The sequence below is a fragment of the Girardinichthys multiradiatus genome, chromosome 20 (genome assembly GCF_021462225.1).
Source record: "Girardinichthys multiradiatus isolate DD_20200921_A chromosome 20, DD_fGirMul_XY1, whole genome shotgun sequence".
Lineage (NCBI taxonomy): Eukaryota > Metazoa > Chordata > Actinopteri > Cyprinodontiformes > Goodeidae > Girardinichthys > Girardinichthys multiradiatus.
In genome coordinates, this window is record NC_061812.1 from 31,505,269 (window position 1) to 31,532,572 (window position 27,304).

Sequence of the window (27,304 nt, forward strand, 5' to 3'; positions counted from 1 at the left end):
ATATACAGAAAATATGTACAAAGGTAATTAAAATAACACTTAAAAAAAAGAAATCTGACCATGTGAACATATTTTTGCTGTTGTATTAAGAGTTATGTTCTGGTTACTTAAGTCAGTCAGGATGAATAATGCAGTTGGGATTGTGATGAAAGTGCTATTCTACAGGGGTTGGACAATGAAACTGAAACACCTGTCATTTTAGTGTGGGAGGTTTCATGGCTAAATTGGACCAGCCTGGTAGCCAGTCTTCATTGATTGCACATTGCACCAGTAAGAGCAGAGTGTGAAGGTTCAATTAGCAGCGTAAGAGCACAGTTTTACTCAAAATATTGAAATGCACACAACATTATGGGTGACATACCAGAGTTCAAAAGAGGACAAATTGTTGGTGCACGTCTTGCTGGCGCATCTGTGACCAAGACAGCAAGTCTTTGTGATGTATCAAGAGCCACGGTATCCAGGGTAATGCCAGCATACCACCAAGAAGGATGAACCACATCCAACAGGATTAACTGTGGACGCAGGAGGAAGTTGTCTGAAAGGGATGTTCGGGTGCCAACCAGAATTGTATCCAAAAAACATAAAACCACGGCTGCCCAAATCACGGGTAGAATTAAATGTGCACCTCAACTCTCCTGTTTCCACCAGAACTGTCCGTCGGGAGCTCCACAGGGTCAATATACACGGCCGGGCTGCTATAGCCAAACCTTTGGTCACTCATGCCAATGCCAAACGTCGGTTTCAAAGGTGCAAGGAGCGCAAATCTTGGGCTGTGGACAATGTGAAACATGTATTGTTCTCTAATGAGTTCACCTTTACCGTTTTCCCCACATCCGGGAGAGAAGCCCCAAAGAAGCGTACCACCCAGACTGTTGCATGCCCAGAGCGAAGCATGGGGGTGGATCAGTGATGGTTTGGGCTGCCATATCATGGCATTCCCTTGGCCCAATACTTGTGCTAGATGGGCGCGTCACTGCCAAGGACTACCGAACCATTCTTGAGGACCATGTGCATCCAATGGTTCAAACATTGTATCCTGAAGGCGGTGCCGTGTATCAGGATGACAATGCACCAATACACACAGCAAGACTGGTGAAAGATTGGTTTGATGAACATGAAAGTGAAGTTGAACATCTCCCATGGCCTGCACAGTCACCAGATCTAAATATTATTGAGCCACTTTGGGGTGTTTTGGAGGAGCGAGTCAGGAAACGTTTTCCTCCACCAGTATCACGTAGTGACCTGGCCACTATCCTGCAAGAAGAATGGCTTAAAATCCCTCTGACCACTGTGCAGGACTTGTATATGTCATTCCCAAGACGAATTGACGCTGTATTGGCTGCAAAAGGAGGCCCTACACCATACTAATAAATTATTGTGGTCTAAAACAAGGTGTTTCAGTTTCATTGTCCAACCCCTGTATATTCATTAAAATTTCCAGATCTTATTCATTCCAGACTCAATCATTGCTGTCACAAAGAGATAAAACTTGATTTTTTATTTTGTGGTTATTTTTGGAGTAGGAAAGACACTGGCCAGACCAAAAGAAAATCTGCAGATGCAAAACTAAATATTTAGGCCACTTTTGGTCACAAAGCCATGAGAACATTTCTTCCAAATCTAGGTAGGTGCAAAGAATCACACATATTATTTAGCATAAGGGACACTTTGATAGGAGAATTGCTAAGACAACCTCTGAATGTGGCAAATTAGGGCACTCACTCACTTACACACACAGGCACACATACTAACACATGGATACACACCATACGGTTTAACCATATTACCCTGTAGCTACTGCTGTGCAGTCTGTCAAATAGCACGCATACCAGGGATCTCTACGGGATCAACATACTTACAACCCTCACACCCCACACTGTTTGGAGCACCATTGACGCCCGGCCTCGGGAGACTGTATGAGCCACAGGAAGCCCCTCAGGCATGCGCGCGCACACACACACGCACGCACGCACACACACACACACACACACACACACACATCTCAATTCAAACAGCCACATAAATATAAACACAGAACTGGAAAATAGCTGAAATTCCAGCATAGCACACTGACAGAGCAGCAGCAGATGCAAGAAGAGTGTTAAATACACAGATGCTGGAGGTACAGAGAAGCTAAATAAATACATGAATAAATGCTGACCACTCTGTAATAAGTGGCTCAGGTTTTTCTAATCTAAATGGACCACGGCATGTGAACAAACAGAGAAGCTGTTTTTATTCTTATTCACTGTTTTTTTCCCTTCCCCAAAATGGAACACATACTATTCGACTGTCTGTATATTGATCTGAGCTGGAGGGTGTACGTTGAGTCGGGGTGGCATGTCCTCATGGTAGGAATTGGGTTTCGTTTAGAGGACCTATTAACCCCTTTTAGTCTGCGCCTGTGTGTCAGACGGACCATGAATGTGGGGGTTGCAGAGAAAAACGTGTTTATGGTAGTTTGTAAGTTTAAGAAACAAGAAGAGCGCCGGTGGAGGAAAAAAAGAGGAAGGTGTCAGTTGAGGAGGTCATTGGTATATCGGAATTAAAAATAGGAAATGAAGCAAACTGCACAGAACAAAAGACCCAGACTTTCTCAAATGTTTTGGTAATTTTGGAACATCTAGTCGATCAAAAAAGTGCAGAAAAAGCTTCCTGTTTCTTAAGAAACACGTTAAAATCTGCATGTAACGCCTCTTAAAAGTAACTGCCTTACTGCAGAGGTTTTGAGATATTTATTTTTTGCCACACTGAAATGAGTCAGATCATCAAATAAATTTAATATTAAACAAAGATAACTCGAGTAAGTAAAAAATGTGGTTTTCAAATGATGATTGAATTAGTTAAGGGAAAAAACTTTCCAAACCAACAGGGCCCATTGTGAAAAAGTATCCCCCTCCCCTTCGAAAATCACAAATTAACTACGATTAACCATATTTGTTGGTCAATATCACTTGCCACAACTAGGCCTGATTGCTGCCTGACCTGTAGGGTCAAGAAATTCCTTAAATAAAACCTGTCTGACAATATGAAGTAGGCAAAAAGATCACAAAAAGCAACACATCAGGAGCCAATGTTAAGAAATTCAAGAACAGATGAGAGGCAATGGCATTTAGATCTTTCAGTATTGAAAAGGTCATAAAGCAATTTGTAACTGTTTGGGACGTCAGCAAACCACAGTGAAAGCCATCATCCTCAAATAGAGAAAACACGTAAGAGTGATCAACCTTATCAGGAGTGGCCGGCCTGCCAAAATTACTCCAAGACACAATAATAACTCAAAACTCAGAACAACACATAGAGAACTTCACATGTCACCTTCTCAGTTAATGGCAGTGTTCAACAGTGGGAAAGAGGCTGGGCAAAAATGGCCTCCATGGGATATTTCCAAGGTGAAAACCTCTGCTCACCAAAGAAATCAAAAACATAAAGGCCAGTTTCATTTTTGCTAAAAAAATATTGATGATCCAAAAGATTTTTGGGCAAATATTCTCTGGATGGACACTCAAAAATTAAACATTTTTGTGTCCTGTTGCATCTGGTGTAAAACTACAACAGCTTTTTAGAAAAACATCATCATGCTGACAGTCAAACATGGTGGTGGTGTAATAATCTGGGACTGATTTGTAGCTTCAATATTGGATGACTTCCTGTAATTGACAGAACCAGGAATTCTGCTCTCTAGCACAAAATCATGAAGGAGAATGTCCAACCATCAGTTTGTGAACTTAAGCACACACTTAAATCACTCAGCAGGACAATGATACAAACACACCAGCAAGTCCACATCGGTATGGAAGAAGGAAGGTTTTAAAGCGGTCTAGTCAAAGTCTGGAAATAAATCCAATTAAGATACTGTGGCATGACCATCAACAGGCGGTTAATTCTCAAAACACCTTGAAAGTGAATTAAAACAATTCTAAAAATAATTGAAGGCCAAAATTCCTTCACAGTTATTAAGTTCGGGGGTCAATTTCTTTTTCAAACAGGCCCAGATTGGTTTTCCCTTAATACATGAGGTATTATTTGATGGTCTAAAACATTTAAGTGTTGCAAAAAAAAAAACTGAAGAAATCTAATAGGGAGCAAATAATTTTTCACTCACAGTGCTTCCACCAAAAAAGAATTTTCTCATATCTTCACATTTCTTTTAGCTGTTCATTTTACAAACAACTATCAAAGTGAACTTTAACTTTGTTGCATAAGTTGCAGAGACTTTGCACCAGCCAACAAACAAGTTGGTTTCAATATGTAGATGAAGACTTGTGTGTCTCCTAGTTACTGCATTCACTTCTCTTATTAAGGTCTTCACTGATTCTAAGTAAGAACAAATGAAGAATGAGGAACTAGTTTCTACCGATCAAATTTCTAAACATAATTTTGGAAGAGCAGGCATTTACTTATGACTCAAAGCTGTTTTAGAAAATCATGACACTGCAGCTCTTCCTGCCTGCATGAAGTGTTCAATGGCAGATTTACAACACTGCAGTGATGATAAGAGAAACCTGGAACTCCTTCAAATCTGCATCCGTGAATAATCAACATATGCACATTTCCATCCAAAAGTTCCCTCTATTTAATTAAATGGGTCAAACCTCAGTGCTCCAAATAAACATTCTTCCATTCACAATTCACACATGGGTTCATTTTAAAGTAAGCTAGCACAAAAATATTATACTTCCAAAAGTCAAAGAGTAAAAACAAACAAAGTTGGTCAACTAAAAAACACATTAGTGGCCTTTTCGTCAATGTAAAGAGCTCTGCTTTTGTATAGTAGCTATCTAGTTCCAGCTGATTAAAGCTAAAACCTGTTCACGTTAGCCCACATCAATTTGTTTTTACTGCTTTACCAACATGGGTCAGTTTACTGTATGACTCAGAATCAAACTGCGTGAACAGATGTGGCCAGTGCCATTTGTCTATAACTGAATGGCAAATAAAGGGACATATAGGTGGAGAGGTTCTTCAAACTATACAAACCCCTGATAAAATACCAGGCTTTTGTGAGGTAATAAATATAATCCATATATCCTGTATACACACACACACACACACACACACACACACACAGGCCACAAAATATTAAGATACAAAGCTGCAATAACCTGCCTGATTAAACGTGCACAACCTTAAACTAATTCCTGGTTCAAGCACCTTTTGGTTCTGTTTCAGCAACCTGTCTTCTTGAATTCCCTCCTCCCATCAATTATAGGGTATCTGATTAACCTGAGTCAAAGTTTAGCTAGTATGAATTTACATTTGCTCATATGCATCATTTATCTACAGCCATAGTTTGCGAGTGGTTAAGAATGATCATACTGTAGAAAGGTATCAGTCAGAAGGAGAGTGAAAAAAAATCACCAGCCTCATATATACTTCATTGAAGAGTGAAGATAGTCACCGATAACTAGAGAAAATATGGAACAAGGTGGACATGAAAGAAACTGGACGTTTCGCCAAAACTGCTGAAAAGATGAGACTGACATTGGTGAAATATTGCTGCCAAGAGGTCAACAGGAACACTGAAGAAGCTATGGAAATTTCTGATTTCCTCCCAGTTGTATTCTACATTTTTGGCAAGAGATTTTATGGTTGTGACTGTCAGCTACTGTCAAAGGCCAAATACTGGGCTTAAAAATTACAAAAACTAATCTAACAAAGTACCGATTATTAAGGAGGCTACTTTAGGAAACCACCACACAATAACTGCATATATCCATATTTTTAAAGAAAAAATAATAAAAGTTGGCAAACACCATCATGTAGAATTAATCATCACAAAAAAAAAGAAGAAAAATTCACAATGATTGCCCATCCCAACAGGGCAAGTTGCCAGTCCATCACAAGCCAACACAGAGACACACAACCATGCAAACATACACTCCCTCCCAATGGTAATTTAGAGTAACCTGCTAACCTAACAGTCGTGTTTTTGGACTCTTGGAGAAAACCAAAGTACTCAGACAGAACCTATGCTTGGACGGGGAGAACATGCAAACTCCATGCCTACAGACTACAAGCCAGAATTCGAACCCAGGACCTTCTTGTTAAAAGGCAACAGCGGTTACAACTGTGCAGCCCAACAAATAATCTGGATATGTAATTTGATGGTAGCTAACAAAGTTGGCATGTTAGAAAGTGAATTCAACCAAAAACTCTTTTAATGTTTTTGACATAAGCTGCTGTGCTTCTGTAGGCCTCAAACTGTCTCATTTCTCATTTGTTAAAATGTGTCTTGACATCTAAAAAGTAAAATTAATGTCCAGGACGAACACCTCAACAACATAGCTGTGGTTAACAGGCCCACTGACACATGGTTTAAAAAGGTGCTGTGACATTTTAATCCTTGTCACTTCGCAAAAGTCAAAGAGGTTAGATGAAAATAGGTACAATTCTGTCAGTAAAACGTCACCCCTGGGTTCCTTTATCTGCAGCAGCTCTGCCAAGTTTGTGTGTGCATGTGGTTTATGATTAGCTAGCACTTCCCCACAGGGAAACAGCCTGCTCTCTCCTATTAAATGCCGCCAGATAAACTGAGCTGCCTAAACCAGTGAATTTCAGAGTGCATCTTTTATGTCCCCTTCTGCTAATGGAAGGAGAAAAACAAAATAGAAGTCACAGACAGAGAAAGACGTTGTGAAAAAGAGCCCATGTTTGAGCAAAGGTTTGCTTTACGACAAGACGCTACAAAATAGTCCGAAACACCACCTGGCCATTTTTGGCAGCAGATTCCGCATCTTTCATATGCAACCTTTCTCTCAGGATGTAGAATATGTTGAAAAGAAAATCTACGTACAGGCTATAAATCATGCACTGTCAAAATGTTGTTTTAGTAAATCAATGCGGGAAACAATTAGTGATTTAGGTCCAAATTCAACAGCATAATTACAACTTCTGTCACCTCTCTTTGTGCCATTTTTTGTTTCAGTTCTTTGCCCGCTTCATCTGCTTCTCTATTTTCTCAGAAAGGAAGCCAGCAGTCTGTGAAACACTATGTTGCTCAAAAAGGCTAAATAAGGAGACTGGCTATTTTTGGCACAAACCTACATGTGCAAAGCACCAACCTGCAGCTCTATTTAATTGTTTGCAAACTGAGTGACTGTTGCACTACATACTTGAGTAGATGGTCCTTGGTGCTGCGCGTCTTTGTGAGGAACCTTTCAGCCAGTTTTTCCAGATTGCGACTGTAGTCCATCTCGATCTCTGCCTTCTTTCTGAAAAAGTCCTGCAGGTCCTGGAGTAGCTGAACCCTCAGCTCGCATTGTTGGTCCAGACACTTGAGCTGCTCCACCAACTGGGCTCGGACCTCTGCAAAGGTAGAAAGAACAGGAATATGGAGCTAAAAGTCTCTGTTAACCTTGTTGTGGTAGCTATAATCTAGGTGTTACAAAGTACTTTATGCAGAGTCCCACTCTTCTTTGCAGAATTATTTGAATTCAAACACACTAGAGAGTTTTTGAGCATGGATGGCCTGTTTTAGGTCATGCCACAGCATCTTAATTTGATTTTAGTCTGGAATTTGACTAGGCCACACCAAAACCTCAATTTTTTACAGCATCTTGTCCTGGTCTTGACGCATTAAAGCAGCCCCAGACTACCATACTACCACCATCACGTTTTTACGTATATATAATGTTTTTGTACTTCATGTACTTCATGTTGCCAGGTTCTATGCTGGGGATGTCTTGAGTCTAGAGGTCAGTAAATAATCCAGGTTGGGTCTGGTTAGTGGAACTGAAGTAAAAAAGTGTGATTTATCACAGTTAGTTAAGTGTTTTATTCATGATTTAACAAATCAGAGAATCATCTTCTCACTTAGGGCCAGGGTTATTTCACTCTTAATAAATGAAGTCATTATTTGAAAAAAGTATTTTGAATTTACTCTGGTTATTTGATATTAATATTGTTTGATAATTTTAAACATTTAAGTGCGACAAATAAAGCACTTAAATGTGTAAATCTGTGAGGGGGAAGAACATTCACAGAACTCTATTTAATGTTTGCTTCCTGAAATTCTGACATAAAAGTTTATTTTTATTTTAATGACATGTTTTTACCAATGCAACAAGCGATGCATCTATGACAAAGGGTAAAGTAGGACTATCATTACAATAAATAACACACCAGCGTGCAAGACATCCAACACCAAAAACACCTAAAGCCAGGAGCCTTGGCTGAAGTCAGTCTCCCACCCACTAGTTCATGAAGCATGAACCTCAGAGCATGAGTGTGCATCATCGGGTTTACAACCAACTGTATTCATGTGTCTGTGAAAGAGATCAGATATCCTCTTGCATCTCCAGAGGCAGCCATTTATCCTTGCTTATCACTTTTCATTTTCCTCCTGCCTTCGTCCCTTGTTCCCTCCTGCACTGCTGCTGTCTGGTCTGGCCTGGCCTCAAATTAATAGAGTACACTCAGTGCAGACACACTCAGAAACCACATTCAATCACTGGCAACACAAACATCCCCTGGAGAGTGCTGCCTACTGCAGGGAAGAGACCACTGCAAAATGCGTGCATCTACATGTAAACGTACGTAAAATCAAAGACACAACCACACATGCACTAAATCAGTTCTGACAGCTGACAGATCAATGCTATGCTCTCTTCAAAATCTGCCAACAGTGAGTAGCATGAATCCTTTCTTGAGGTAAGAAACAACACACATTTCTTCTCTTACCTTTACAACGCTGGCTGTAGAGAAATCGGACAGTTTTGGCCTCCATCCTTGCAGTGCTGCAGTATGAATTCCCCCCTAAGTCACACTCAGCCACATAACTCGCTCAGACCCCCGGAACCAGCCGCCTGTCACGCCGGCAGTGATGCTGCTTTTGTGTTTACCAGCTGAGAGTGCAGTTTCTCATCACCACAAAGAGAAGTGGAATATCTAAATTTGTCTGTGACTGCGCCGCTCCTCCCACCTCTCTCTCCCTCTTTCACGCCCCCATAGACATGGACCTAAACGTCCTGTCACTCACCCAGAGGCTGTTCAGTCCTTTTTTTGCTGATTAGAAGGCCACAGAGCCATGAACATTGTAGCATCGCAGAACCAAAGCTCAAATAAAATGCATGCATGCATGCATGCACACTGTTTGTGTCTGCTAATGACCTGGTGTGAAGATTTGCTTTGACAACATGTGTTATTGTCTTGGAGTCTGTTCATGTACGTGTTTTTGTGTAATTTACTCATTGTGCTGTACAGGCAATGATGGGGAGTGAGTCAGAGTCCCGCCTCTTCAGGCTGTGACACAAAACCTCGAGATGGTGGTGGCCTTGTAATTAGCCCATCCAAAACAACAACAACACAACGCACGCACAACGCCTTGGATGGAAACAGACCATCCAGTAAATATGGGGTGCATGATTTGGACAGAAAGCATGTGGCAGTCATGTTGAAGACAGCTGCAGGGGACTTCTGAAGGACTTCTTGAAGAAAATATGGAGGGCATGCCCTTAGCCTCAGAAACACTTAAAACTCCATGCATTCACATTAAATGGTACAAAGCTGTGTGACGCAGCTAACCCTAAACCCTTCACTCTTGAACTAATTTTTATTGGCTCCTCATAGAGATGACCTGATCAGGCGTTTCCTTCCTGTTGCTGATTCTATCAAGTCCGACCAGGTTCTATTTTGACCAAACCCAAAATTTATATAAAGAACAATAACACATATGAGAGAAAGAAATGGAATAATAAAAATAGCTGCAGGTTCCTCAATTGAGGCACTAGCTTTGAATCAAACAAAAAATTAAGGAATTACAAGATTCTATTTATGCATCAAAGTACATGTCCCTAACTATCATCACATGTTTTACCAACACGTGAAACTGAAGGTAAAATTAACTTCTCACATGTTGATTATGAGAAAAAAAAGAGAAGTAATAACAATTGGTGCAAGTCTTCTGTTTGTTCATATGTAATGGCCGTCGTCCACAGTGGAGTAAGTCCACAGTGGGATGTGAAGCGGAATGTGAGGCTTCCACACTCCCGCCCCCTCTGTCACATTTTCCAAGCAGATGAGAGCAGGTTTTAATATCTAGCTCTGGGAATCTACTCTCCCCTTCCCTTTCCTCCCTTCTTGCCTTCCAGTGTCTCACCTCCTCTGTTAGCATACAATGCACACTTTTTTAACCAGCAGCAGTAAACAAAGAGAAAAGCGTTCTTTACCTTGAAAACAGCTGGTTATCTCTGCAGGAATGTTATTGTTAGCAAGATACATCAATCATTTAGCTATAGAAAGTATTGTCATCTACTTCTTTATATTAACTACAACCATCTGTTTTTTGTCAACCTGTGTAGGCGTAGCACAAGTTGGCATGTCATTTACCTGGATTTGTTTTCTTAGTCTGACCCAAGGAAACAAAGATGAAAACAAGGATATGATGGATGGAGACAACTAACCACAACAGAGTAGCATTACCACCATGGATTATGATGACTGCAGTTAATTTTCAAAGTGGGCTGAGCCTATAAGGGTGTTAGTCTGTGTCGCCTCGAAGCAAAACAGAGCCTGTTGTATGGCTGTGTGCAACTATGTAGACGCATGGCCAGGATATAATAAAAACAAACCACAAAAGGAAACAAAAATGCTGCAACACAGTCAGTTATTTGACATCCATCCCTCTTTGGAAGGCATAACACGAAAGATAAAAATACATTTTTCTGCAACATTACATCTTCTGGCTCGGTTTGGGTTTGCAGCAAATTTACACCCAAAGCTTCAGGCTGCTTTGGCTGGCGCTGACAGGTGAGATGGTCGACCTGGATTCTGCTCTTGTTCTAGCATACATACAGGAGACAAACATGCTGCTCAAAGGTCTCCTCATATCTGAAAACATTATGGACACAGCCCGTTCGGTACACATACACATATAAACACACACACACACAGTTACAGTGCAATGTTTTACATTTTTATGTAAACTTCTTTAATTCTGCTATAATTGTTCTAAACTGTCTTAGTGCTGCCCTCTTTGGGTTGAATGGTGGTTACTGCAGTTGAATTTTCCTGTCGGTTTAAGCGGTACAGCTTGGTACATGCCTACGTCACAGCCATGTGACGTATAAAAGCGTCTCACTATAGACACGTATAAAAGCGTCTCACTTAGACACACGCCCCCGTAGCGAGACAGGTGTTAGAATTGGTCCTCCACCGCCTCGGCAGCACCAGCTTCGTACATCGCCGAGTCAGCGCCTTGAGCCAGCAGGTCGAACTGATAAGGCTCAAGCCCGCTGGGCTCCTTAAAGCCTCTCTTGACCTCCGGTGACAATGGGGGTGAAAAACCCTCCACCTCAAAAGATCTATCCGTGGTGAAACTACCAGCATCGTCTGCTCACTCTCCATGTTTCAGTATACCAAATTAAGCTAGCTGCCACTTTCCCCTCTTCCTCCAAACAACACCCACGCTTAACCCTCTCTGCTCATCCCCACAGTTGGCCGTGCCCTCAGTGTCTTTTGGCAACGCCCACTTTAGTGGCATTTTCAAAAATTTGTCTGGGGGTGGCGTTATCCTTCTCCATGGGGTTTGGTTCCACTTTAAACACACCTAATTTAAATGGCTGGCTCATTATTCAGCTTTTAAGAGCCATTTTACTGCATAATCCTTGTTTCAAGAACCGAGCTCTCAGCACGAGGTAAAATAATCTACAGAAGCCCTGCTCCATACCTCCATAAAGGCACCCGCCAACTCTGAGTGCAAGTGAGCATAACCCTAGACAGCTAAAAACAAATGACAGCCATGGTATATCACACATGCAAGAAATCAGAGACACTGGACCACGTGATGTAGCTACAAGCATGGTATAACATTAGCCGTTCTCCTTGCTTTCTTTTGTGGTTTAGCGAGTGCAAGCTCGCATACCCAACATGTTTATGCAGTAAGGCCTGGTCTGTGTTGCTCCGGGGGCTGATACTGCAGCATAGACTACAGAGCTGTGGAAAAGAGAAGAGGAGGGGTGGAGTGGCAATGGTTTTCAGTTGTACCACCGTGAGCTCATGCTATTGTCCCCATGAGAATGAAAGAAGCAGAAAGAAAAGAAGAAAGAAACACAAAGTAGTGTAAAGGGTGAGTAAGAGGGCGGGCACTGCGTCACTGTGAATATGTCCATTCATCCCCGTACATGCAGGAAGAGAGGACAGAGGGACAGGAAGTCAGCTGGACCGGTTTAGTGTCAGCAGGGAGCACAGAGTAGGGCAAAGCAAGGGGTGGTTACACCAAAACAACTACAGGAAGCGTGCATGTGTATGACGTAGTAAACAGGATAAGGGGGAACGACTGAGGTGAGCGCCTATAAATGAAATGCCCTAACAAAAAATAACAAAAAACAGGTGGTAAAGGAGGTCACTAATATAAACTGAAACCAGAATGAAGAAGGAAACTGGGACAAATGTGTGAGTGCTTGTGTCTGCAGGTTGTATTTTTTTCAGGCAATTTAAATGGCTAGGTAGTAAAGCCTCAGGTTGCAAGTAGTGTTTTCTAATACGACTCTTGATCAGGGTTGAATCTATTGGTTCCAGACATCTCTGCTTGAGTGCACAGACACACACACACCAAGTAAGGAGGGAGAAGAGGAAAAGATAGAGTTACAGTACAGTAAGTGTTGGAGAAAAAACTATTGCAGGAATGGAAGGATTCCAACCAAAGTCTTTTCCTTGGGCTGGGATGTTTCCTCTAAAAACAAACACACACACGTACACATTAAAGTTATGCTGGCATTTCCTTTCTCACACATGGGGAAAAGTAGTGTCGTCTCATGGATGCAAGTGAACAAGCTTAGCGACTGAAACACATGTAAATGCCAGCTGTAGCCAAACCACTTCGCAAAATGTGCAGTGCAGCGAAGGAGATTGAGAGGGGCAGGGAAGAAACTGAGAAAAAAATTACTTTGCCATCAATAAGTAAAGGACACAAGGTTTTAGAATGGGAAAGTTCCAGACTTCTCTTTGTTACTTTAGGACTTTTGACTCAGGCTCCTAATGGAGAACAGACAGCTGAAGAATGCTTTTAGGATGGTGTGGAAGCATCAAAGAAAACAAACAAACATGACGCAATGAAACTGTGTACCCACTGGAAAAACGAATTGTAAAATAGATGAGGCAATGAGATTGTTTAAGATTTCCACCAGGAAGGGATTGCCATCTTTGAAACGAGACTCTTTAAAGCATCCATTCAGCTCTGCTTCTGCTTGTTTTTTCATGGTGTGACCTCGCTTCTCCCACAACAGTTTTTTAACAGTTTACCATGACCCATGTTTTCATCTTCCTGTAATGTTTACAGTTGTGTAAATCTTAGCAGAAGCAATAAGAAATGTTAGACTTCTTTATAGGCATGGCAAGAAGTTTTAGAAGAATAATATGAGTCATGACAACATAATCCACCTTAAGCACTCTTTTTATTTTAAAGTTATGATAGATGTTGGAGGAATTTCACTTTTCTTAGTGTACTCTGGATAAGTTATGTTAAACTATATAAATGGACAATTAAATTAGTCTGTCTGATAAAATATATTTTACTCTGAGAGGGGAGAACCTGTGAAACCTGAAAGAAACAATAACGTTACAAACGTTCAGCACTACCTTCCTTTTGTTTGCAAGCTATGGTTGATTATAGAGGAGAATCAGTTTTCTTTGACATCCAGAAAGTTGAAATTATGTCAATACCTAAATATAAGAAGACAAACTATCAGATTACAGTTAATTTAGGCAACACTTGTGGCAGAATATTACAATAAATTATTATGAAATTAAGTAAGCCTAGAATAATTCCAGCATAGTTTTGACCAACAGATCTTCCATGTGAGAGGAGGAGTTACTGTGAGGGTTAGAGCTCAGCAGGGGTAAATTCCTTTGCACAACTTCACACCCCATTCAGTTCAGGGATTTATTAACCCTTTACTTGACTGCGACACATTTTATCCAGAGCTGGAGAGAAAAGGGCATCAGCAAAAGACTAATGCAGAAAGAACAGACTAATTTAGATAACTCATGCTAATTGTGACACACATGCAAGCAATAACTGTAATTCTCAATTTTCTACACCATTTTGTCTCTAGTAACTATCTGATGGAAAGCAAAGCACCATAAAAATCAACAACAAAAACATTTACTTAAATTACTGTGAACTTTTTTTATTTTCACACCATATTACTTTTGCATTGGACACTTTCCCATTTAGGTCATTCTTAAAACAGTTTTGTAACACTTTACATGGAACATTATTAGTTATGACCTGGTTATGGGGCAGGCTTCCTCTGCTATTTAGGAAGAAGCATTTGCAAAATTGGTAAACGCCGTAAACAAGAACTTTTCTAATCAGGTCCAAAGCCATAAACAATAACTGAATGGCAGACATGACATATTTGCTGCACACTGCAGCTGGATAATGATATTGAAGATGGCTTCCGATTCGCAGCGCAAAAAAAGACTTATGCATGTAACTCTCAGCTTTAGTAAAGGATTATTTCGCTGTTTTTCGATTACTCTGCTGTGTATGTAATCAGTTTTAGTTCAAAGTCCAAAATACGTAAACTAATCAATCTTAAACGAGATAATTCTATTAAGCAAAGGAGGGTTTCACAACAATTATTAGCATTAGGACCACACTAGATGGGGTTCTTGCCTGAAAACTGCAATACTTCAAAGGCAAACCTAGACTGAATTATTCTACATTGATAACTCTGTTTTGAAAACTTAGTAAAGTTGTGGAAGTTTTATATTTTAAAACAAAAAAATCTAGATTCTTAGTTTTCTAATAAATGTGGCTAAAACTGCACCCTGTGTTGTTCTCGTGATCCCAGCATCATGTATCATCTCATTTCATAAGTTAATGGCATTATTACACACCTATAAACTGCTGTAAAATACTGGAGTTGCTATAAGTTGGCAAAAATTGATTTTGGTCTGTGTCCCATAAGTCATCTGTATGATCTGAAGTCGTTTGTTGTTTTACCTAAAGTAAGTAAGATACTACATATTCATAACCGCTCAAAATAATTCACATTCACATTGTCATAAAATATCTATGTTACCCCCTGGTTTCTTGTGCTAAATGCCTGGCACTTGCACTAATTACCGTAAAACATTTGCAACAATACACTATCTGACTGAGCACTGAAAAATCTACAACAACATGTAAACAACTAATCTCTCATCTAATACACCACCTCTCAAAGTCTTTCTATAAGCACCTCCTTTGTCTCTCAGAAACTCTTTGTACCTGCTAACACCAGTAGCTTTTATAAGCTATTGCGTGCGCTGACTCCATCTCGTATGCTGGCAGAGGGGTTGCATGTTGGGGGACTTAAGGTGGTGGTCTGGGAGTTTCATGCATAATGAAATATAGCTTATCAAAAGTTAAATGGCTCTTATTCCCATATCACAACCACTGCCTGCTCTACTAACCCAGTCTTGAAAAACACACTGGGGGAGGGGTTTGTCTGGATGCTGCAGTAACTAGAAGTAAACGGTTTTCATAAAACTAATATTGAATTAGAAGATGTTTGGTAGTAAGAGTATCAGATTAACTGTCATTTTTAACCACAAGTTAGGATCTCCAAACTGACCGTTGTCTTCAGTGGGTTAAAATCACAAGGTCGTGCAGGAAGTAACAGAGATTGGCACATTTGTTTCGAGGAAAACGTAATCATCACACAGGGAAGTTGTGTTTCTGCATTAAGCAATTGGACACACTATTTTACACAGGATTACTTCACAGTCTTCAAATTGTGTGAAAACATATGGAATTTTCTTTAACCACTTCCCAGGTCTGAATAATTATGGAAAAAATAATTTTTTGTATTAAAACATTTTCCCACATCTTTAATTTTCTAAAGGAACCAAAAGCAATAACACTTAATATTTACAGGGGTTTTTACATTGATTTATATTTATATGAGATCCATTATCTTTGATTTGCCACAACTTCATTTTAGCATTTAACCCATCAGTATTTTTGTTTTTAGTTTTTGACTGAACACACACATATTCAAAAATCAAAAAGGGCCGTTTCACAACTTTCGGACACCTTCAAGTGGACCCGTGGTCCTTTAATGGCGTCTGGTAAAGATGCAAAACAACTGCTATGTTTTGACATGTTATATTTTTATTTTACAAAATAGAGGTACCAAAGTTTACAACTGAATCTAGACTTATTGTACGATACTCCAATCCTTTGTGACAACTACAAGGGATACCGATTTTAAAACAGAGCTGGTATAAGTTACTCCAGATGCCAAAAAAAAGTGAAATGCAGATGCACATTCTGAAAATCAGAAGCTATTTTCATTGTGTTGTTTTGCAATTTGTGGAGCCAACACATAAAACTACTATTGATGGAGCCACTCAATGTTTAGCCAACCAAGTCCATCATGTTATAAAAGCTGCAGAAAAAATTTATCTAGAAACTTAGGTCTAGAAAAGTATGAACTTTTGAAATGAATTGTCACCTCCAAAGATTTGAGACCAGCCATTTTGAATAAGATGGATTAGTAGCCTTTAGGCTAACTTGTGAGTGCTTATGCATGCGGTTGATCCTCGAGGATACCGTCCACCTGGTGTCACCTCAATTTCCTGTCTCTGCTGGACGTAACCATCTGCGCCTCCGTCTGTTCCAACAGGCTTCATCTCTGTCTCTCACTCCTTCAACTCATTTTGTCTCTTGCTCTGTCACACACACCCACACACACACACACACACATAAATGCACATTGGGTTTGCTGCAGGGATTCAAACCATGACCGCTAGTGATCTATGCCATCTGTCTGAGGAGGTATGGACAGATTTCAGACAAACTCCCTCAAACACACAAAGACAATACACCGACCTGGGCAAACATGGGAGGAAATATTAAGCTGAGCTGCCCCACTCCGTGAATCTATGTCTGCACCCTTACTAGTATTTCAGAATGGCCAGTGCATAACAATCCCCTTAATCAGCTTAACAACCAGTCGGGGGATTTGGCTAATCTACAACACAAGCAAGTGAAGAAGCATACCCAGTGTGTGTGTGTTGCCTGCAAGAGAGGTCTGTCTGATGGTGTGTGTAGTTACGTTAATTGAGCCTCGACAGTCTTAGACTGTGCACGCTCAATCAACCAGGCATCAGAAGAATTATCCATAGCTGCACTCATATAGTGGTGGTTACATGTAGACAAATTGTATGTGAAGACCCATCATTGGCTGATTCAAGGTTCGATCACACCTTTTTCAAAAAGTTGGTACTTGTCATGACTCCATTGAATGGATGTGTTAAGACTCATTAAAGGTGCATCACTCTGTCTGATTTTGTCTTCATCTTTTCCCCAGAATCTTTCTGGCCTTCACCAAAGAGTCACAGTAACCTTGATGGCTGTGCAGGGCTGTGCCTGTGCCAATAAAGGTCCCTCTACAAGATACATTAGTAGCCTTGGTATTAACATGCACCCTGGGTGATGAGGATGTAAATAGACAAACCTAACAACCACCATTCACACCTGGCATCTAAATCCGTCCTCAGTGATCGGATCACAGTTACCCAGTTTACAGGCAAATAAACAGCCACGTCACAGAGTGTGCTGCCAGCAGAGTGTGCTGTCAGCAGAGCAACAAACAAGAAATGAACAGGTTTATTGATGTTTCTGTAGGATCAGAAATATATTCAGTGGCTTAAATTAAATAGTATAGGTACCATGCATTCCGGTTGACTATGCCAGTAATATATTTGGTGAAGCTTGTTGTTTAATGCAGAAGAAAAAGTTTTAGGAGGGCATTAACAATGTTTTTGACATGAAAGTAATGACTTTAATTTTTTCCCCAGAATCTGGATACATTATTCACTATTTGAGGTCTATGTTTTTTGTGAACCCCAAGCAGAAATGCAATAAAACTCCTTGGTGAAAAATAACTTTATCACAGATCATATCATCATCCCAAACAATAGCATATTTCCTGATGTTGTGCAGTCCTAATACAAACTCCTCAAGGGATAAATTGCCTAGCTTAAGACTTATGATATAAGAGAAGAAAAAAAGAATAAATAATATGACATCAGAAGTCCCTGTCCAGGGTGTACCCCGCCTCTCGCCCATAGACTGCTCGAGATAGTCACCAGCTCCCCCGCGACCCACTATGGAATAAGCGGTAGAAAATGACTGACATCAGAAGTCTTAGTTTCAGCGCACAGACACTAAATATTTTAACCCATAAAACATTGAGAATTCCAATAAGTAAACACTTTAACTTAAGAAATCACATAGGGTATTCCAGATAGCTGTTTATTTGTTTTAGAGTCGAATAATGTTAATGTATGAGAAGAGTCGCGTCATGCCGGACGTCAGTGGGATCTTCATTTTTTCCCATAACGGATTGAGTTCAGACTCCCACACTAGCGCAGATACAAATCCGTCTCAGTCGTTGTGTCCTTGGGCAAGACACTTCACCTGCCTTGCCTCCTAAAAGTGGTCAGAGGGCCCGGTGGCTCAGATTGTAAGGCAGCCCTACTTCTGTCAAGCTGCCCCAGGGCAGGTGTGTCTATAATGTAGCCTACCACTGTCAGTGTGTGAATGTGTGTATGCATAGGTGGATGAATGTAGTGTAAAGTGTTTTGGAGTCCTCTGACTTGATAAATCGCTATACAAGTGCAGGTCATTTACAAGTGCTAAAGCCACACCTGAAGGTGGCTTGAAGACAGTCATTCTAGATGCGTTCATCTCGACGCAATAAGTCAGGATGCATTTTATTGCCAGGTGCGAATAGGGTCAGTGATCTGAAGAAGAGCACAGTGTGTAACTTGACTGAAGTCTGAGCATCAAACTGGGACTGTAAACAAGCACACAAGAGTCACACAGAAAGACGAAAAGTACACTAGCTATGCCCACATGACTGGTATGTATGCCCCTAGACAGCAGATTCTTATCACAACATTCCATTAAACTTCAACGGCATGCAGCAAATGACTGTAGCAAAATAGAAAAGATGGAAAAGATAGAGTGAGAACAGAGGCTCGGCAGTGACACATATCTGCTAATGGCTACTGATTTTTATCTGAACACCAGTGGAAGGCAAAGAGACCACGAGAAGAGAGCAAAGGGATATGTTACATCAAATGAGGGGCGAGACCCAAAACAGAAGATAGCATCAGCAAATCCACCTTGAGGTCACATCGTTTCCGTTTTGGGACTGAATTCAACTTTCTCAGTACCAGCGGGGAAGGCTTAAAAGACGACGTAATATCAACTGCAGTGGAAGAAGCTAAAGGAACATACAAATGTTACCCACTTTATAATGTTTGTTCTGAGTCTTGAAAGCAGTTACTAAACTGAGTGAAGAACTGTTTCTGATGCCATCAGTCAGTCATTTTCTACCATTTCTTCCATAGTAGGTTGCAGGGAAGTTGGTGCCTATCTCCGGCAGTTTATGGGCAGGAGGCGGGGTACACCCTGGACAGATTGTGTTTCTGATGCACTTCAATTAAATGTCCAACAATCTTGTAGAAATGATTCCCATTTAGTCAAAGCTTGGGTACATGATTCCATCCATCATTGAGATAAAATGCAAAGATGGCTGGACTAATTCATGCCTACAATGACATATGATGTGCCTAAAACAACGCAACTCATGTTGAAGTCCATCCATCCGTTTTCTATGGAGATACGCAGGCAACCATCTTGAGCTGGCATTTGTCGAGAGGCAGGGTGCACACGATAGACATGCCACCAGTTTATGCACAGGGAGAGCATGCATACTGCATGCAGAACGAACCCAGTCTGGGATTCAAACCTGGCACTTTCTTATTGCACGGCAACTGTGCTTACCACTGTTCCACCGTGCAGCCCCATGTTCAAGTTTTAATTCTATTAACAAAGTGTGGATGACTGTGTGCACTCTTCTTCTGGAAAAAAGTCATTTAACATTTTGTTAAAAGACTACAAATGCAAAATTGTATTTGTGTTGCAGATTTTACAGCCAAAAACATCCTGCAGAATTATGCAACAGCAAGTTAATTTAACAGATAAGAGAAATTTTCCAGTAGCTGTAATCCCACAGTATTATTGAAAAAGAATACACACAGGCCTGTCCACGATTATTTACGCGTGGTTCTGTTTTCAATTTTCTTGAAAATGGAACTTATAAATTTAAAGCCAGAACTTGTAAAAAAAAAAAAAAACAAGACATTTGGAGGTTTCTGACCGGCTCTGGCTTCAAAAGTTTGCGAAAGAAAAATAAAAATCTGAGAACTCTGGAATATAGACCAGATATTACAAAAAAGTTCAGAAGTTAATCTGACAGAAAATCTGAAGCGTCTCTTGAACAAGAGATGTCCTGACAAACTGATAGATTTGGAGAACTTTTGCAAGGCAGTGTTTAAATATTAAGTGAAGATGTGACATGCAAAGCTCCTAACAAAGACTGAACATGTGCAAATTTCTGCAACCATGTTTTAGTAGCTTTTTAGAATACGAATAGATTTGGTGGGTTTTCAAGTTAATTGCGCAAAACAAATACCATGCATATGTAGGACAGCTTTTGAAATTTACAATCCAATTGCAAGTCACAAAAACCTGCTTTTTAACAGATGTAGACTTTTTATATCCATTCTGTCAGCCTTTAGGACACTAGCTCAGATCCTAAGCATTTATGGATGTCCAAAACCAAGCTCAAACTTCTAACAATAGATTGTTTGCAAAGCCAGATTAATCATGCAGACAGAAGAAACTTTGCACCTGGGGAAGAGTTTCAGAAAATTTGGGAGCACATCAGAGCTCCAGCCTACAGTATCTGCCCACCAGAAAGAGTTATGAATGTGACTGGTTGAGCGATGCAGTTCTCTCTTTGCCTTCTTTGTAAAATGTGGACCATTTTCAGCATTCCCACCTCCACACACATCCACTGAGACATCTGTCTGAGCGCTGCAGGGACAATGGAGTAGAACAAAAAAGACAAACTGGGCCAAGATGTGAGGAAAGGGAATCTAACTCAGCAGAAAATTAGGAAAAGGTACTGCAACAAAGCAGCACAATGATGGAACAAGAGATTTGACTGAGAACAGATCTCATTTTGCACTTGTTTGTTGTTTTTCTGTCTTTATCTGGTTTTACATTTGGTTACTCCCAACAAAATAACTTTGCTCTCCTGTTGCTCAAAAGGTGAAGAAGCGATCACCACTTTTATTCTTCCTTCCAGAAGTTGAGCTTGGTCAATAATTTAACAGGGTCTGGGCCATGTGTTTTATGAATTCTTTGAAAACTGTTTTATTAAGCTTTGAACTTAAGCACGCATAAAACATACTTCATTTTCTAGACAACTAGGGATAAAAAGATGAGCTCTGAATCAAGTGGTTTACATTACACATTCATCAACAAAGCCAAAAGAGGCAGACACCATAATAAACCCGTTCTTCTGGTTTAGTTTGTGGATAATTTAATCCAAATAAAATCTTACTGCTCTGCTCTCTATTGCTTATTCAGCGTATCAAAAACAATAAATCAGCCGTCATCGTAACCAAAAGTGACAATTGCATCAACCCACACACAAAGCCAATGTTTAAAGAAATTAAAAAGATTATAAGTGCAGACAAGGCCACCGATAAACAGGAAACAAAAAAATATATAACCTGATTATCAATTGTTGTGGTAAAACATTATCATGTGATAATATAAGATGGTTGCATTGAAAAGAGAAATGAGCAGTTCAGTTCACCACAAACTGTCAGGTTAAAACCCATTTCAGACCCAGTTTCTGTTTCGATTTCTCAATGAAAAAGCTCAGCCGATTAATGAATATTTTGGTATTTTAGACACAGTTAAAAAGACAGGAAATAAGATTGTACACAGGTCATTGGTTTTCAGCAGGCTTAATATGACAGTGAAACAGATTTACACTCATTATTGTCTCCCAGCCAGTAGCACACACTTCTTATAAGATAATACTTCTGCACTACATGCAGTGATGTGAGAGAAGAGCAATTACCTAATATTGCTTTTGTGAGCTTGCACAGATGCGTTTAAGCTTTAGCAAAGTAATACAACTGTTTAAATGCATTTAGAGGTAGAATATTATCCAAATCAGCATGAGTTCACTAAACTAAAAAGAAAAGAAATTAAGAACAGGAACTTGTAGAGTTAGTGGCTGGCTCATCAGAAACCTTTCACACATCGTTAAGGTCTAAAAAAGGACAAGTCAGTGAATCAGAGCTGCTTTAAAACATTTACACAAAAGCGGCATCCAAAAGGAAGGAGGCTAGGGTTAGAGTTCCATGCAACAGTACATTAGGGTGGTTGTGAGCTCTCCATGTGATTTTCTATATGCTTTCATGGTACCCTCATGTTAGAGCAGAGTAGATCTTCACACAGTAGAGCAGCAGTCAATCCAGTCGCTTAGCTGAGGCTCAACCGACGCTGCTATAACACAAACAATTAAGCATTATGGCGTTCAAGGCATAGTGCTTGGTTTATCGAGCAGCAAAGCAACATTTCTTTGAGTTTACATGATTAGTAGTAACTGGAATACAAAGAAACAAGACAGTCAGAGACTGCATACCTCCGCCACCCAAGGTAGGGTAACTGACACCATAGATAAAAAAAATCTTGGATCCAGATCACCACTAAAATGTCTCTTGCTTGGGCTAAGACGCATCTCTGGTAAAGAAAAATCACAAGGATTTGTCCGTAACTTTTCCATAAAGTTGCTAACACACACAGAGAGACGGACAGATACACAGAGACAGACAGACAAAAAAACTAAAGTGAAAACACACCCTCCTTGGCGAGGTAACAATGTTACAATGCGAAATATTAACGAGTCATATCAAAACAGAGAGGAAGTTAGTTGCTGTTACAAAAAGAACAATTATCAATGCAACATCAGTGCGTCCAGTTTTGCTCAGTTTTGTTCTTAAATCTGCATGGATGATATTTGGCTATTACATGACATGTCGCATGCATTAGAACTCTGCTTTCCAATACGTTTTTGGGCCTGGCTTTGATTCTCCTTTATGCTTGCGTCTGATCAAGATATTAGTTACCTCGATGCTAAAGCCCTGATAGAGGTAAGTAGGATCATCATGATGATGGAAAAGAAAGGGAAAAGTGTGGAATATCTGGGTTATATTGTTGCAATTTGAAACCAAACTATTGCAACATTTCTTCCCATACAGAAAGGCAAGAGAAAACTTGTTCAGAGCACAACTGACAGATATATCTTATTATCTGGTGGTACCTTTCTACTAGCGCCATGGGTAACTGCCCATATGGCCCATATCAAAATTTACTATTGTAGGAAAATACTGCCTTTTGTTTTAGCAAATTTAAAGAAAGGAATATGCTCATCACTAGCTGTTCTAGACCTTTGACCTTAACAAGAAATCTGATATGGACCTTTGAACGTAAAGTTTGAGAGCTCTTGAAGAAGAGCAACACCACTCAGAGCAGAATTTTAAATGACTGTGACCTTCCATAAATCTCTGACATAATGTGTGGGACCTCATACTTGGATGAGAGGTTTGTCAACCCCTTCCAGCTCATCTATAGGCAGCCCGAGGATGCCCTGACACAAAGCAACCACAGTCTTTGTACTGACACATGTACACTCGGCTGTTTAGCAATTGTTCTTTCTCGTTATTTGTACTATTACTCACAGCTCAAATGTACCATTCCTTGAGACAGAGAGTATCCCATCCTGATGCTCACAAGGACACACTGCAACTTTCTGCACCATCAGATACAGGTCCTAATGTCCCAGCTGAATAAACAATGACTTGTTGAGCCCACTGGACTAATTTATGTGGAGGTTTTAAAGACACTGAAGTACACGTGCTGTTTTATTAAACTCTGTGATTAATCTTTTAGAGTTGCAAAAATGTCCACCAAACTAGTACAACCTGTTGCATAGTATTTTTTTCTGGCTTCTGATGAGCCTTAATGCTCTGTAATGTTTTATTTAACATGGAGACTCTGGTTGATTTTTCACCTTCTCACCAGAACCTGCAGCAGCATGTTCACACCAACGCTCCCCTGATGAATTGCTGCTGTCAGGTTGAACACAGGATTGTTGAGTAGGGAAACATCTTCAGCTGAGAAGGTTCTTTAAGTCCCATTAAAAAAGCTTTTCCAAAGTCCCAAATGGAGATTTGTTGTTGGTTTTATTGCTTATTAAATGTTAGCAAAACCGTAAGAGTTACACAAATTATAAGTTGCAAAACAAAGTTGTTAAATTCATGGTCCCTGCATCTTTGAAACGGCCAAATTCAAACGCTTTTCAAGCTCTTTTGAGGTTGTACTTTCATGTAGTTAATAAAATGTAAATTGACAAATATTACCTGTTGCCTTTTAGGCTGTGATTATAATTTTGTGAATGATTTGAGTATATGGGGGTTTCTACTTACCTGATTAAGTAGGGGAACAGTAACTCACACAGCATCATCAGCCAATATATTGCTTTTATGGTAGTAGGGACAGATTAGACAAGACCAAGATTTTGAGGGAGGTGAAAGTCCAAGACCAAGACAAAACCAATGAGACCATTGCTGTCATAATATATATAAACTATGTATTTACAGGGGTTGGACAATGAAACCGAAACACCTAGTTTTAGACCACAATAATTTATTAGTATGGTGTAGGGCCTCCTTTTGCAGCCAATACAGCGTCAATTCGTCTTGGGAATGACATATACAAGTCCTGCACAGTGGTCAGAGGGATTTTAAGCCATTCTTCTTGCAGGATAGTGGCCAGGTCTCTATGTGATACTGGTGGAGGAAAACGTTTCCTGACTCACTCCTCCAAAACAACCCAAAGTGGCTCAATAATATTTAGATCTGGTGACTGTGCAGGCCATGGGAGATGTTCAACTTCACTTTCATGTTCATCAAACCAATCTTTCACCAGTCTTGCTGTGTGTATTGGTGCATTGTCATCCTGATACACAGCACCGCCTTCAGGATACAATGTTGGACCATTGGATGCACATGGTCCTCAAGAATGGTTCGGTAGTCCTTGGCAGTGACGCGCCCATCTAGCACAAATATTGGGCCAAGGGAATGCCATGATATGGCAGCCCAAACCATCACTGATCCACCCCCATGATTCACTCTCGGCATGCAACAGTCTGGGTGGTACGCTTCTTTGGGGCTTCTCCACACCACAACTCTCCCGAATGTGGGGAAAACAGTAAAGGTGGACTCATCAGAGAACAATACATGTTTCACATTGTCCACAGCCCAAGATTTGCTCTCCTTGCACCATTGAAACCGACGTTTGGCATTGGCATGAGTGACCAAAGGTTTGGCTATAACAGCCCGGCCGTGTATATTGACCCTGTGGAGCTCCCGACGGACAGTTCTGGTGGAAAAAGGAGAGTTGAGGTGCACATTTAATTCTGCCATGATTTGGGCAGCCGTGGTTTTATGTTTTTTGGATACAATCTGGGTTAGCACCCGAACATCCCTTTCAGACAGCTTCCTCATGCGTCCACAGTTAATCCTGTTGGATGTGGTTCGTCCTTCTTGGTGGTATGCTGACATTACCCTGGATACCGTTGCTCTTGATACATCACAAAGACTTGCTGTCTTGGTCACAGATGCGCCAGCAAGACGTGCACCAACAATTTGTCCTCTTTTGAACTCTGGTATGTCACCCATAATGTTGTGTGCATTTCAATATTTTGAGAAAAACTGTGCTCTTACCCTGCTAATTGAACCTTCACACTCTGCTCTTACTGGTACAATGTGCAATCAATGAAGACTGGCTACCAGGCTGGTCCAATTTAGCCATGAAACCTCCCACACTAAAATGACAGGTGTTTCAGTTTCATTGTCCAACCCCTGTAGTTTTTGGTGCAAATGTTTAAATGCAGCTTGGACTTTCAAACCTCCTGTAAATTGCAGTAAAAATAGGATGTTGCAGCTTTTGTCTTGGTCTTGATCCAAAAATCCCGTGTCCAGACTAAGACAGTCGGTCAACAACATTATTATTCCCTGCTTGTAATTACTGTCTTACATGTCACCACATAAAATGCAGCTTCCTTTTTATAATTTCTACCACCTGTTGCTTTGTTCTTTTATTTTTTTTAAACACCTCACTTATACTGACAATAGCTAACTCTGAGTCTTCTTCATTCAGTGACAGCTGCAGCACCGTAGCATATTGTGGTTAGCATGTCCTGTTAGCATTAAGATATGGTCTGTTCACTGACAGGGAAAAGATTTGGATTTTTCACCAGCCAATTTCTCACAAACACCTACTTTTGCCAAAGGTTTCCAAAATGTATCCCTACCTCCCTGCTCAATCTTTTCTATGTTTTTAAGCCACTCATACAACCTATTATCTCAGGCTTCCTGACCATTGACACAAACTAACTTCGGTGCCTGGTCAGTAAGCTTTAAACACATGAAGCTCACTGACCAGACCCTGGGGCTAGTGTTTTTCTTGTATCAGGGCTGACGATTCCTGCACACAGATAGCTTTAAACAAAGCTATCTATGCTCAGGAATGGACAGCCCTGATACCAAGAGAGTACACTCTAAATGGAGAATAGTGGGACAAGGAGTCGATGGTTCCACATCGAGTGCGTGTTGATCAGAGAGAGGACATGATGGAATCAGTGCAACACAATAGAGTACAACGGTGTGGGTGGACACACCTTTTCCTTCCACATCCTCTCTAAAGACTCTTCTTTGCCTCCTTAAGAACAAAGAGTAAAACTAGAAATAACAATATGGCTGATTTGAAAACATCGTAGCAGGGAGGAAAAACATATATGCAGACACTGAGCAATGCAAGAAAAACTGAGGGTTTGATAGATCCTTCACTTTGGTGGAAACCTGTCTGAGAAACAGTAACAGGCAAAATTTAGGGCATACTAATGGACTAAGAGGAGAATAAACACTGAGGAATGCAGTGATTTCAAAAAAGTGAATCAGCTGTGCTCTGTGGAGCTCAGACCTCTGCAATCTGTGCCTAAATTATTGATGCTGCCTTTGAGTTTCGGGTTGAGGAGATGAAACTCCCTGCACTCTTGATGATTATCACGGTCCTTCTCTCATGGCCAAAGCTGTCAGAAAAACACACAGTGACAGTCCCATGTGGTGCCAAGTATGAGAACCATCAGCAGATTTAGGGAAAGTCTGTGCCTGAAGAGGTCAAAGGGGGAAGCAGATCGGAGGAGGAGCCATATGGTTTGCACCTGTTCTGAATTTGGCTCAGTAAACAGACCACTGAATGATCAGCTACAGTAAGTCGGTTGGGATTGTTGCTCACAGCCTTACAGTCATCCTCAGCTTGAACGGCTGCTGAGAGCCATCTTCCTGCTTTCCTTTATCCCTTCCAAACTCA

The 27,304-nt window shown here is 40.5% G+C and overlaps 1 protein-coding gene across 3 annotated transcripts in view; it reads right to left on the reverse strand.

Annotated features, from left to right (window-relative positions):
- The window catches only part of srgap2 (SLIT-ROBO Rho GTPase activating protein 2), a 79,986-nt gene that overhangs the window by 36,211 nt on the left and 16,471 nt on the right, over positions 1-27,304 (reverse strand). For 2 of the 3 annotated variants that reach the window (XM_047347617.1, XM_047347616.1), the window contains exon 2: positions 7,116-7,308. In XM_047347617.1, the coding sequence (XP_047203573.1) occupies positions 7,116-7,308 (193 nt within the window). Of the gene's footprint in view, positions 1-7,115; positions 7,309-8,682; positions 8,845-27,304 lie in introns of those variants that run through there. The other variant, XM_047347618.1, reaches the window with a different exon arrangement.